General features: G+C 38.8%; 1 protein-coding gene across 4 annotated transcripts in view; it reads left to right on the forward strand.

Annotated features, from left to right (window-relative positions):
* Positions 1-13498, forward strand: part of pik3r5 (phosphoinositide-3-kinase, regulatory subunit 5) — a 74762-nt gene that overhangs the window by 27664 nt on the left and 33600 nt on the right. For 2 of the 4 annotated variants that reach the window (XM_062027006.1, XM_062027005.1), the window contains exon 2: positions 7270-7382. In XM_062027006.1, the coding sequence (XP_061882990.1) occupies positions 7283-7382 (100 nt within the window). In that variant the 5' untranslated portion in view covers positions 7270-7282. Of the gene's footprint in view, positions 1-7269; positions 7383-9857; positions 9870-9959; positions 10057-13498 lie in introns of those variants that run through there. The other 2 variants (XM_062027007.1, XM_062027008.1) reach the window with 2 other exon arrangements.

Here is a 13498-nt window from a genome sequence, read left to right on the forward strand (position 1 = left end):
GTATGGAAGATTAGAGATAGGTCTAAGGTTAGAGAGGAGAGAGGGGTCGAGGCTTGGTTTTTTAAGTAGAGGTCGTACCACTGCATGTTTAAACTCTACTGGAACTATTCCAGAAGAGAGACTACTATTGATAATGTTAAGGACACTTGATCCAATAGTAGCAAGTACCTCCTTAAACAGGCAAGGTGGGAGGGCATCTGCAGGAGAACCAGTGTTAGTGCACCAGTCGAATAAAATGAGCAAACTACATAAATAACATCCTGCAATGTGATTTAGATTTTTTTTTTTTATCTTGATAGATTGAAAAATAACACCAATGAGTTAACTGATGAATATTATCACATAATTTATTCAGAAAGTATAAATAACGACAAATAAAGATAAAATACTATTAACCGCAACATGTAAGTGTAACAAAAACCCAACAACATTATAATTTGTACATTTTCAGAATGTGCTTGTTCTATTTTTAAACAAAGAAAACAATCTGAAGTTGTCTTTATTTTGAAGTTATCGTGCCGTGATTTTACCAGCCCGGCCCACTTGGAACTAGATTTTTCTCCATGTGGGCCCCGATCTAAAATGAGTTTGACACCCCTGGTTTACACGATGCCTACAGGGCACTAACTTTTCAATAATAACTTTTTATTTCTGTGTAGTGTGAACAGTGTCGGTCCCTGGTGTCATGTGACTGATTTTCCTTGGCGTTCCCTTCTTCTTTTTTACGTTTTACTCACAGAATACTCACTGGAATGGCCCTGTGTTTGTAAATATATTCATAATTGCTTGTTCTTGTGTGGCCATAGCAAAATGCTAGCAAGAAAAAAAAAACAACCAAAAAAGTGGAAGTGACTCTCTTGCCTGTGACATGCTACTGCTTACATCCTCTTACGAAACACACACACGCACACTCACCACACATTTGCAACATTTGCAACATTTTCTACGAAAAACAAGTATGATGACATTATGAAGCCGGGCTGGATGATTACTTTGATAGTTTAAATCAAAACACATCTTTGGTGTCCTGTTATCTGGTGGTGTATTCGATAATAACAACCACGCAATGTGTGAGTGGTGCTGACTACTGTGATGGCGGGTCAAGCGCAGCCCGCCAGCGTCTTTAGTTTGACCCGCCAGGCGTTATGAGTTCTTGAAGGAATCTGGTCCTCGCGGTGTTTCCAAAATAATTTGATACAACTGATTGCTGTAATTTTGCCAGCATCTTGTGAACAACATGAGTGGATCGGGTCCATGACCTTAAAGGCCTACTGAAATGATTTTTTTTAATTTAAACGGGAATAGCAGATCCATTCTATGTGTCGTACTTGATCATTTCGCGATATTGCCATATTTTTGCTGAAAGGATTTAGTAGAGAAAATCGACGATAAAGTTCGCAACTTTTGCTCGCTGATAAAAATAAGCCTTGCCTGTACCGGAAGTAGCGTGACGTCACAGGAGCTAGTATTCCTCACAATTCCCCATTGTTTACAATGGAGCGAGAGAGATTCGGACCGAGAAAGTGACGATTACCCCATTAATTTGAGCGAGGATGAAAGATTCGTAGATGAGGAACGTTACAGTGAACGACTTGAGAGGCAGTGATGGACGTATCTTTTTTCGCTCTGACCGTAACTTAGGTACAAGCTGGCTCATTGGATTCCACACTCTCCTTTTTCTATTGTGGATCACGGATTTGTATTTTAAACCACCTCGGATACTATATCCTCTTGAAAATGAGAGTCGAGCACGCGAAATGGACATTTAAAGTGACTTTAGATATGTTATTTCTTTATTTTTTCACGTTTAATATGTTTTTTGACATTTTAATTTTGACAGTACCACATAAGATATGTTTTAATTGCTGATGCAGGTTTGTTGATTTTTAAATGCACCAGAAAATAACCTGTTTTGTACACTGTTCAATGCCCAGTAAATGTGTTCCTGTATAGCAGGGGTGTCCAAACACGGAAAAATTAAAGCATGCGGGGGCCATTTTGATATTTTTCATTTTCAAACCATAACAAAATATATGGATTTTGTTTTTTTTTACCTTTAGGGCTCCCGGGGACCATAAAGGGTCTAAGTCATTAAAATAAAAAATAAAACAAGTACAATTATATATATATATATATATATATATATATATATATATATATATATATTTTTTTTTTTTAACGCTTACAGTAAATCTCTATAGTATATCAACTTCAGGTTGAAATAAAGTTTAAAAAAACTAAAAGGTTTTATGCCTTTTCTGTCAAAGACAACTTTGTTTTTTATAATAAAACTGAAATATGCAGTATTTCCCCCACTGCCCAAAACATTCAGAAAGCAATGTTTGATGTGAAGTAATTAGAGCCTTAAAAACATCAATAATGCAGGACACCATAGATTTTAATTAATTATTATTTGTGAGTAATCACAGTGAAAAGACAAATAAAATCCCATTAAATATATTTGGAACCCAAAAGGTTTGTATCATAAAGTGATACATTTTTTTTTTTTTTTTTTTACTTTCAACACTTAAGTTACGAGCTCAACTTCAGATATATCTGTCGATTTTACGTTTGAACTATTATTTTGTTTGTTTTATGCTCTTTTGTCAAAGAAAACATTGATGTTTTTGTATGGCAACCACACAATATTTTCCACATAAAACATTTTAAAGTTAAATATTTGAAATAATTGGAGCCTTGAAAAGGTCAATAATTCATTGTAACATTGAGTTCTTTTTTTCTTTTTTTTTAAGAAATGGCAAAAAAATAAAAATAAAAATAAAACAAACAGCCTGCATGGCAGCTTTGTGTCAACATTGCAACTTTTTCTAGTCAGATTTCACCTCATTCCACTTTTTTAAATTTTTTTAAAATTTTTGCAATAGCATTTCCAGAACGTGTGGCGGGCCGGTAGACTATTAGCTGCGGGCCGCAAATGGCCCCCGGGCCGCACTTTGGACACCCATGCTGTATAGTATTTCTCCAGTAATGGTTAATGTAGTGACATCAATTATGGTATTTTGAGAGGTAATCATTGAAGTAGGACATCACTGAAGGCCTAGGTGGGAAATGCACGGCCCGCCACTGCGTTTTATAGCATTCGGGAAACGACAGGTCACATTTCTTGTGTCGCAAACAGAGAAGTACCCAGCTGTTCATTTGTTCTAAAATAGTACGAGCAATATCCCCTTTACAATAAAGGAAGTACAGTATGTTATGTTCAAATGTGATGAGGCCCAGTCTACATACATGAGGCGAGTCAGAGAAGTTCCAGGACTGGAATCACCAAAGAGATATTTCACATTCTAACTATTATATCATCCTCCTGGAGTTTAAAGCACTTAGATATCATTCTCTGCCACACCTTCATGCACTCCTGGAAGAATTCTTCTGGGATCCTCTGCAGCTTAGGGATAGGGATGTTGCTCCAAAACGGCTGCAGGACCTCTTTGTAGTTCATGGCCTGGCTCGGTGGCACCAACAATCGGAGAATAGTCAACACTAGTTTTGGAACTTTTCTGACATACCTTATACAGGGTGACCACCAGAAAAAACGAACCCACAAATCTTTAAATATGTCTGTTGTTGTTGTTTTCTTTTTCAGGGTATACAAGTCAACTTTGTGGATGACATATCGGAATAATAGTCTTCTCCAACACATCTTGGTAGACCAAGGAAAAGCCTATTTCTCCAACAAGTCATACGCTTGTGCAAGCACATTTTCGGAGAAAGTAACAATGTCAAAAAGCATAATGAGAGGTTTGGGAAGTTCAGAGAGTGTGAGACTGTGAAAAATCTTCATTCTAAAATCCCCACAGAGGAATGTGTTAGAGCAACTGACGATTTTGTGCGACGTACAGTAGGAAGGGGAATTCATATGGCCCCATTCGTTACAGTTTACCTGACACATGAAACGTGATGAATTGGGTGGCTGTCCGCTTTAGCCACCAGATCAGGCCTGGGCAATTATTTTGACTCGCGGGCCACATTTAGAGAAAAAAATGTGTCTGGGGGCCGGTATATCTATTTTTAGGAACACTAATACAAAACCTCACAATAATGCCTGATTGAATGCTAAAAACGTTATGACAGACCACCTTAAAAAACGTAATGGAATTTAACATTTTTCTATGAACGATAAAACACTGAATATTGACGAAATATGAATGTCACACCCCCTTTCGATCGACATATTTTACAATCAAGTGAAACGCAACAAAAATGCAACAAACAGTGAAATATGAACGCGAAGGGTACAAAATAAACCCACCTACAATCTGATACATCTGATACATCACTAAGTTTTAGAACTTTGTTGTGAAAATCTCCTTCCGCGTCTGTGGAAACGCTTCCCGCCCACACTGCTTGGTGCCTCGTCTGAGCTGCTGTGACGTAGATTACCGTAGTAACTAATTAGATAACCTTAGTAACTAATTAGATGACCATAGTAACTAATTAGATTACCAAAGTAACTAATTAGATTACCATAGTGACTGGTATATCATCCATAAGCGCAGATTCCAACCATTAAAATACTTACTATAGTTCAAGACTTACTGTCATTAGAAAACATCACTGCACATCATACACTTTCCATTTTAAAGATCTAAAAAAATTATTTAGGAATGTCCGGCGGGCCAGATTGAAAAGCTTAACGGGCCGCATGTGGCCCCTGGGCCTTAATTTGCCCAGGTCTGCACCAGATGGTGGCAGAATGTTGAATATCTTAAAATTTGTTTTCGGGCAATTCCCACTTTGACCACAACATCGGTTGCTATGTAGAGTGGCACTTTCAATCATTTTCAGCAGACTGCATTGTAAAGTGAATAACCTATAATATATATATATATATACTATAATTAATGACAGATTTGTTTTAAATGTATGTATACAATTGTTTTGCCTTTTTAAAGAAAATATATGCATCATAGCAAATAATGTGATGTCATATTGGCCACGCCCTAACCACGCCCCCACCGCCACAGGTATCTTGGCAATCTAGGGGAAACCCTAGACATGGTGAATGGATTTTACTTGTATCTCACTTTTCTATACATTCAAGGTACTCAAATCAATTAGACACTATTACCACATTCACTGTATTAGTGCGAGCAATAAAATCATACTTTATCTACGCAATCTGCAGATTCTAATGAGATCCACTGCAAAAAGCTGCATTAAAAATACCTTTGCAATTATAACGACAATGTGCGTACGTCTGAATTGTGCCATTATGATGCATTGTTTTTGGATTCGTATGTTGTTGGAAACACCTGTGCAGACTACAACACTAATAATGATAAACATATTGGTAAGTGAATTCAGTCTAAACCGGGGGTCAGCAACCCGCGGCTCTAGAGCAGCATGTGGCTCTTTAGCGCCGCCCTGGACCTCTTCCAGAGATGTGTGAAAATGGAAAAAGATAAAGAAAAATATATATTTTTTGTTTTAATGTCATTTCTGTAGGAGGACAAACATGACATACGCCTTCCTAATTGTTAGAAATCCCACTGTTTTGTTATACATGCTTCACTGATGAGAGTATTTGGCAAGCATCCTTTTGACCTACTAAATTCAGCGATCATTGAACTCATCGTAGTTTGTTTACATGTACAACTTTCTCCGATGCTGCAACAGAAATACGTGTTTTATGTCACTCTTTCTTTGTCTCATTTTGTCCACCAAACGTTTTATGCTGTGTGTGAATGCACAAAGGTGAGCTTTGTTGATTTAATTGATTTACTGGAGTGCTTATCAGGCATATTTGGTCAATGTGTGACTGCAAGCTAATCGATGCTAACATGCTACTTAGTCTAGCTGTATGTACATATTGCATCATTATGCCTCAGTTGTAGGTATATTTGAGCTCCTTTCATTTCCTTTACTTATGTCCTCTATATATTTAATTTATATTTTCATGTCTCATGACACATCATCTGTGTGTAATATTGGCTGCATGTCTGATAGTTGTTTGTGTGCCATGTTGTTCCAGACCACAGCAAACGTTGTAGATTGTAATAAATCCATTGCCGTTTCCTTAAACTTGGACACACACATCTATACTTTTTGGCCATTCTGAGCCAGTCATTTCCAGGAGTTATCTCATCCTGTAAGAAGCCTCAATTTCACCAATGATTTCCAATGTTACAGAAATGTGTAGAATAAAAATTTAAATACAACATTTCTGTCAACAAAGATTTGCGCCAGCCTTTGATAGTAGTCTAATATAGCTAATATAGACACTTACATCATGTGTTGCCTTCATTATAACACTAATATAAGGCTTTTAATTTTTTGCAGCTCCAGACAGATTTTTGTTTTGTATTTTTGGTCCTATATGGGCTCTTTTCAACATTTTGGGTCACCGACCCCTGGTCTAAACTGACTATGGTTAGATTGTGTACCTGTTGTGTGGTCGGTGAGTGTATAATACAACTATGATGCATAACCATGATGCCAATGATGAAGTGATGTATTGCCATGATGATTGATTTCATTTGTTTTTCCAAAACAAGCTCGGGAACACACATGTTTTTGGGGTATACGCGCAAAACAATTGCAGTTTTGATGTTGTTGGATCGGCGACAAGGCAGGACATGCAGCATGGTTGTGATTCTGACTTGTCGGTTGGATTGGAAACTTAGCATGTTTCGTTTTTGTGGCTGAGGGCGGTGTCATAAATGTGTGTCACTCAACACTTTGAAGCAACCGAAGGGAACATCCCCGTTTGGTTATTATGCGCCAAGAACAGAAGTGAAACAGCTCGTCACACCTGGCGGCCTAAATGGATTGATGGGTTTTCACGGTAGTTTCACAAACCCAGCGGTAAGGCTGCAAAAACACACCTGCGTTCAATTTGATAATAAACCTAATTAATACAAATTAAAATAATTTTAAAAAATCACAATTTTGAGAGTTGTATTCTTTACAATAAAGCACAGCAGACTTTTCGATATTAAATAAGATTTTTTTTTTTTTTAAATCCCAACCACTGTAGACACTGCTGATTTATGACAAAATAAGACCATAGTGATGTTTTTCTGCATGTGACTTTTTAGGAACTATGGAAACAAAACAGCAACACAAGCAGTGTCAAGTCGAAGAAAAAAAACAAAAAAACATCCCCTTTTTCATCCTTTAACAGTCAATATGTTTTTAATGCGGTGTGTGAGTGCGTCATGTGAGGAAGTGGCACATATTCCGCAGAAGAGATGAATGGGAAGGCAGGCGTTTGCTTATCGCGTTGTTATATTTTATCATCCTGCACAGAATCCGAGGCAGCATGCAGCACACCTCCTGCACCGAGGACAGGATCCAGCACGTTCTGGACAGGTGTCTGGATGGGCTCAGGCAAAGCCCCACAGCAACACAACGCTGGGATGGTAAGACTCACACTGTCATTTTGGGGTTTGACATTACTAATTCATATTTGTGCATGAAAAAGTGAGCTATTAGCAAAATCTGATAAGGGACGGTACATGTCAAGGAGGTTGAAGATGTTGCATAGAACTCAGCTTTGAAAATTGGTTTTGTGTATGTAAGAAAATATGTATTTTTTCCCATGACAAAACTTTGCCAAAATTATTTTAAAAAAATAGAACCCAGCCTTGAAAGTGTTTTTATTTTATTTTATTGTTTTTAAAAAGAAAAAAATGTTGAAATGTTCCAAAATTATTTTAAAATGTATAAAACTCTGCCTTGAAAATTGGTTTTGTTTATGTAAGAAAGTATGTATTTTTCCCATGACAAAACTTTGCCAAAATTATTTAAAAAAAAATAGAACTCAGCCTTGAAAATGTGTTTGGTTTATTTTTTATTTTTTTAAAGAAAAAAATGTCAAAACGTTCCAAAATGATTTGATAAAATGTATAAAACTCAGCCTGGAAAAGTGGTTTTGTTTATGTAAGAAAATATGTATTTTTCCCATGACAAAACTTTGCAAAAAGTATTTAAAAAAAATTAGAACTAAGCGTTGAAAATGTGTTTAGTTTATATTTTATTTAAAAAGAAAAAAAGGTCAAAACGTTCCAAAATTATTTTAAAATGTATAAAACCCAGCTTTGAAAATGTGCTTACTTTATATAACAATTAGGTTTTTTTCTAATTAAAAAACTGTCACAAAATTATTCAAACAATCATAGAACTGAGCCTTGAAAACGTGTTTAGTTTATGTGAAAATACTTTTTTTTTTTCCTATGACAAAACTACATTTCTACATTTTATGGAATTGAGCCTTATAAAAAAATGTTTGATTGATGTAAAAATAAGTTAGTTCTTTCCCTGTGACAAAATGTTCCAAAATATTTTTTTAGAGTATAAAACTCAGCCTTAAAAATAAGTGTAGTTTATTAGACTAACTTTGACAAACTTTATTGATCCACAAGGGAAATTGTTCCACACAGTAGCTCAGTTACAAAGGATGGAAAGGGTAAGGCTGGAAAGGATAATGCAGGTATTAACTAGACTAAAAATGTACCATTGTAGCAATATAAAATATCACATATATGTAATATTTACATATTATATATACAGTAAATAATATATACTGATATATTATATTATATTATATTTCTACATAATATATACAATACATAACAAATCCCAATTACCATGTACAATATTACAGTTAATGTAGAAATGTTGATTTATTTTTCCAATGACAAATGTCCCAAAATTATTTAAACATTTTTTAAACTCAGCCTCGAACATTTATTTAGTTTATGTAAAAATACATATTTTTTTCTAATGACATAACTGTCCCAAAATTATTTAAACAATTATTGTATATAAAATTTGTTCAGGTTATTTAAAAATCAACATGTTTTTCCATTACAAAACTGGCCTAAAAATTATATTAAAAATGATATAACTCTGCCTTAAAAATGAGTTTAGTTAATATAAAAATAAGAATTATTTTTTTTCCTATCACAAAACTGTCGCAAAATTATTAAAACTTGATAGAACTCAGCCTTGAAAATGACAATAGTTTATGTAAGAATTAAATCTATTTTTCCTATATAGATATCTTTCTATGGCAAAACTGTCCTTTTTTTTTAAAATATACAACTCAGCTTTGGACACTTGTTTAGTTTATGTACAAAAAAAAATACTTGTTTTAGATGAACAATGGTACATGTAAAGTACAGTAGAGCTGAGGTCAAGTAGGTCGAAGCTGTTGCATAGAACTCGACCTTAAAAATGTTTTTAGTTTATGTAAAAAAAAAAAAAAAAAACAGTCCTGTGACAAATTTGGCCTAAAATAATTTTTTAAATATAGTTTAGTTTAGTTTATGTAAAAATAAAGAATTTTAGCCTATAACAAAACTACCCTTAAAATATTAAAAAAGTTATGGAACTCAGCCTAGAAAATGAGTTTAGTTTATGAAAAAATACAGATTTTTTTCTCCCTTTTAATATAAAAGTCAGCCTTTAAAATTAGCCTTGCATGTGTAGGAAAAATTATGAATACATTATTATTAGAAAAATTATGTATGCAACTTAGCCTAAAAAATTGGTTTAGTTTGTGTAAAAATTAAGATTGACAAAAAAAATGCATATTTCATCTTTTTTTCCCCACTATTTAAATTGCAGTGTTTGTTACAACCTATTGAATCGGGTCTTTGGTGGTTTTTGGGTTCACATCCTGTTTTGCGCTCTTATGTTTGTTCCACTTCCTGTTTTGATTTGTATTCTGTTACAGTAGCTTGACCCTGCTTCGGAGCGCTTCCTTCCTCACCTGTGGGTTGTTGGTGTTAATTATTCTCACCTGCGTTCAATGAGCAGGAGAGGACTATTTATCCCAGTCTCCTTTAGTTGTTGGTTGTTAGATCCTTGCAAACGTTTGTTGGTATGTGGGAGAAACGCACATGGTATGTGCATTTTTGTTCACCTTGGATTGTATTTTCAGCTTTCCCTGTGCACATTTGTGTGCGTGACCTTTCCGCACTCTGTTTCTTTAGCACGCAACAAATTCCCAGTTAATTGCACGCGGCCTGCTATCTCCTGCTTTTTGGGGTCGCCACCTCCACGACCAAGAGCACACCTAACAGTGTTATGGTAAATGCAAGTCAGGACTATGACTAATTGACATTAAGATTAGTGATGGGTTGATGAGGCCTCATGAAGCGTTTCGACACATTGCAAAACTGTATTGATACTGTGTCGATACTGTGTCACTAAATACTGACATCTGCTGGACATTAAAAATCCCTACAGGCAACCTATGGACCGACTCAACTGACACTGATTTTATGACCTAGTATATACAATAATATAAACCAAGTCATTGTATTTCATTTAGGATTATTTAATATCTTCATTTAAATAAAAAGATATTTTTATCTTTTTTAGATACAGTCAAATAATGTGAACATGTATCATGACTAGGATGGTAGAAGGTGGGGATTGAACCCCAGTAACCGATTGCTGGCACGGCCACGCTACCAACTTCGCCACGCCGTCATTCCTGTACCTTCTCTAGTAACAGTAGTGATGGGTCCTGCAACACAGATGCATCGGCGCATGCGTCGAGCTCATAGAGCGAAACCCTGTGTCGGTGCGCGTACCGCTTTTAGAAAGTCACGTGACCGATCATGAGCTGCTTTGGTCACGTGACCGATACGCGAACTGTATCGCACTGACGCCTCCTCTGTGCCCTGTGAGCAACGTTCCCTCTAAGGTGCGCGCCTGCGCAATTGCACAGTGCTCAAGCGTCCTCCGCGCACACCGTGCGCCGCACAGCCAATATATGCCGCGCACCAAATCAAACCCATCTGAATTCTAAACAAAATAAACACATTTATTCTGTGTAATTTTGAAATGCAACTTTGAGTGACAGTGACAACAAGCGGCCCTAATGGTGTTCGTCAACAACACGCATTGCGCCGCTTCCTAATAAACACAGTTTGACGCGCAGGCGTCAGTGCGATACAGTTCATGAGCGGTCACGTGACCAGAACAGCTCATGAGCGGTCACGTGACCAAAACAGCTCGTGTTCGGTCACGTGACTTTCTAAAAGCGATACGCGCACCGACACAGGGTATCGCTCTATGAGCTCGACGCATGCGCCGATGCATCGGTGTTGCCGGACCCATCACTAATTAAGATAATAGATGAGGTCTGAAAGAACTCCATGCAACTGCAAGCTATTTGCAGTTGCTATTTGCAAGCTATTTGCAGTTGCATGGAGTTCTCTACAAGCGCTCACTTCTCTGTGAGTGCTTTGAGTATCTAACAATAGAAAAGCGCGATATAAATCTAATCTATTATTATTATTATTATTATTAAGATGTTGAAAAAAATAAAATCCAGAGTTGTTGCAAAAAAACAAAAATATTTTAATTACTCAAGAGCAATAAGTTGATATAAAATACTACATACCTGTTTTTTCACTGATATCCATTTTATTGGATGATATCTAAAATGTATGGTATAAATTATGATACAAGCAGTCCTGTGCAAAGCTGGACAGCCAGTTAAAATCTAAATGTCCTCCAATAAGTACACAGTTTTTCTTGTATTGTAGTCAAGTCATTGGCAAAAAGTAAACATGTTAGGCTATAGGCTACTAGGGGCTAACAGCTACACAACAACTAAGCACACATGTGAGACATGCGTAATAAGGAGAGATGTCCGATAATGGCTTTTTTTGCCGATATCCGATAGTCCGATATTGTCCAACTCTTAATTACCGATTCCGATATCAACCGATACCGATATATACAGTCGTATATATCCACATTATTATGCCTAATTTTGTTGTGATGCCCCACTGGATGCATTAAACAATGTAACAATCCATCCATCCATCCATCTTCTTCCGCTTATCCGAGGTCGGGTCGCGGGGGCAGCAGCCTAAGCAGGGAAGCCCAGACTTCCCTCTCCCCAGCCACTTCGTCTAGCTCTTCCCGGGGGATCCCGAGGCGTTCCCAGGCCAGCCGGGAGACATAGTCTTCCCAACGTGTCCTGGGTCTTCCCCGTGGCCTCCTACCGGTCGGACGTGCCCTAAACACCTCCCTAGGGAGGCGTTCGGGTGGCATCCTGACCAGATGCCCGAACCACCTCATCTGGCTCCTCTCGATGTGGAGGAGCAGTGGCTTTACTTTGAGCTCCTCCCGGATGACAGAGCTTCTCACCCTATCTCTAAGGGAGAGACCCGCCACCCGGCGGAGGAAACTCATTTCGGCCGCTTGTACCCGTGATCTTGTCCTTTCGGTCATAACCCAAAGCTCATGACCATAGGTGAGGATGGGAACGTAGATCGACCGGTAAATTGAGAGCTTTGCCTTGCGGCTCAGCTCCTTCTTCACCACAACGGACCGATACAGCGTCCGCATTACTGAAGACGCCGCACCGATCCGCCTGTCGATCTCACGAACCACTCTTCCCTCACTCGTGAACAAGACTCCGAGGTACTTGAACTCCTCCACTTGGGGCAAGATCTCCTCCCCAACCCGGAGATGGCACTCCACCCTTTTCCGGGCGAGAACCATGGACTCGGACGTGGAGGTGCTGATTCTCATCCCAGTCGCTTCACACTCAGCTGCGAACCGATCCAGTGAGAGCTGAAGATCCTGGCCAGATGAAGCCATCAGGACCACATCATCTGCAAAAAGCAGAGACCTAATCCCGCAGCCACCAAACCGGATCCCCTCAACGCCTTGACTGCGCCTAGAAATTCTGTCCATAAAAGTTATGAACAGAATCGGTGACAAAGGGCAGCCTTGGCGGAGTCCAACCCTCACTGGAAACGTGTCCGACTTACTGCCGGCAATGCGGACCAAGCTCTGGCACTGATCATACAGGGAGCGGACCGCCACAATCAGACAGTCCGATACCCCATACTCTCTGAGCACTCCCCACAGGACTTCCCGAGGGACACGGTCAAACGCCTTTTCCAAGTCCACAAAGCACATGTAGACTGGTTGGGCAAACTCCCATGCACCCTCAAGGACCCTGCCGAGAGTATAGAGCTGGTCCACAGTTCCACGACCAGGACGAAAACCACACTGTTCCTCCTGAATCCGAGGTTCGACTATCCGGCGTAGCCTCCTCTCCAGTACACCTGAATAGACCTTACCGGGAGGGCTGAGGAGTGTGATCCCCCGATAGTTAGAACACACCCTCCGGTTCCCCTTTTTAAAGAGAGGAACCACCACCCCGGTCTGCCAATCCAGAGGTACCGCCCCCGATGTCCACGCGATGCTGCAGAGTCTTGTCAACCAAGACAGCCCCACAGCATCCAGAGCCTTAAGGAACTCCGGGCGGATCTCATCCACCCCCGGGGCCTTGCCACCGAGGAGCTTTTTAACTACCTCAGCAACCTCAGCCCCAGAAATAGGAGAGCCCACCACAGATTCCCCAGGCACTGCTTCCTCATAGGAAGACGTGTTGGTGGGATTGAGGAGGTCTTCGAAGTATTCCCTCCACCGATCCACAACATCCGCAGTCGAGGTCAGCAGAACACCATCCTCACTATACACGGTGTTGATAGTGCAC

Source organism: Entelurus aequoreus, linkage group LG18, assembly GCF_033978785.1.
Source record: "Entelurus aequoreus isolate RoL-2023_Sb linkage group LG18, RoL_Eaeq_v1.1, whole genome shotgun sequence".
NCBI classification, from domain to species: Eukaryota; Metazoa; Chordata; class Actinopteri; order Syngnathiformes; family Syngnathidae; genus Entelurus; species Entelurus aequoreus.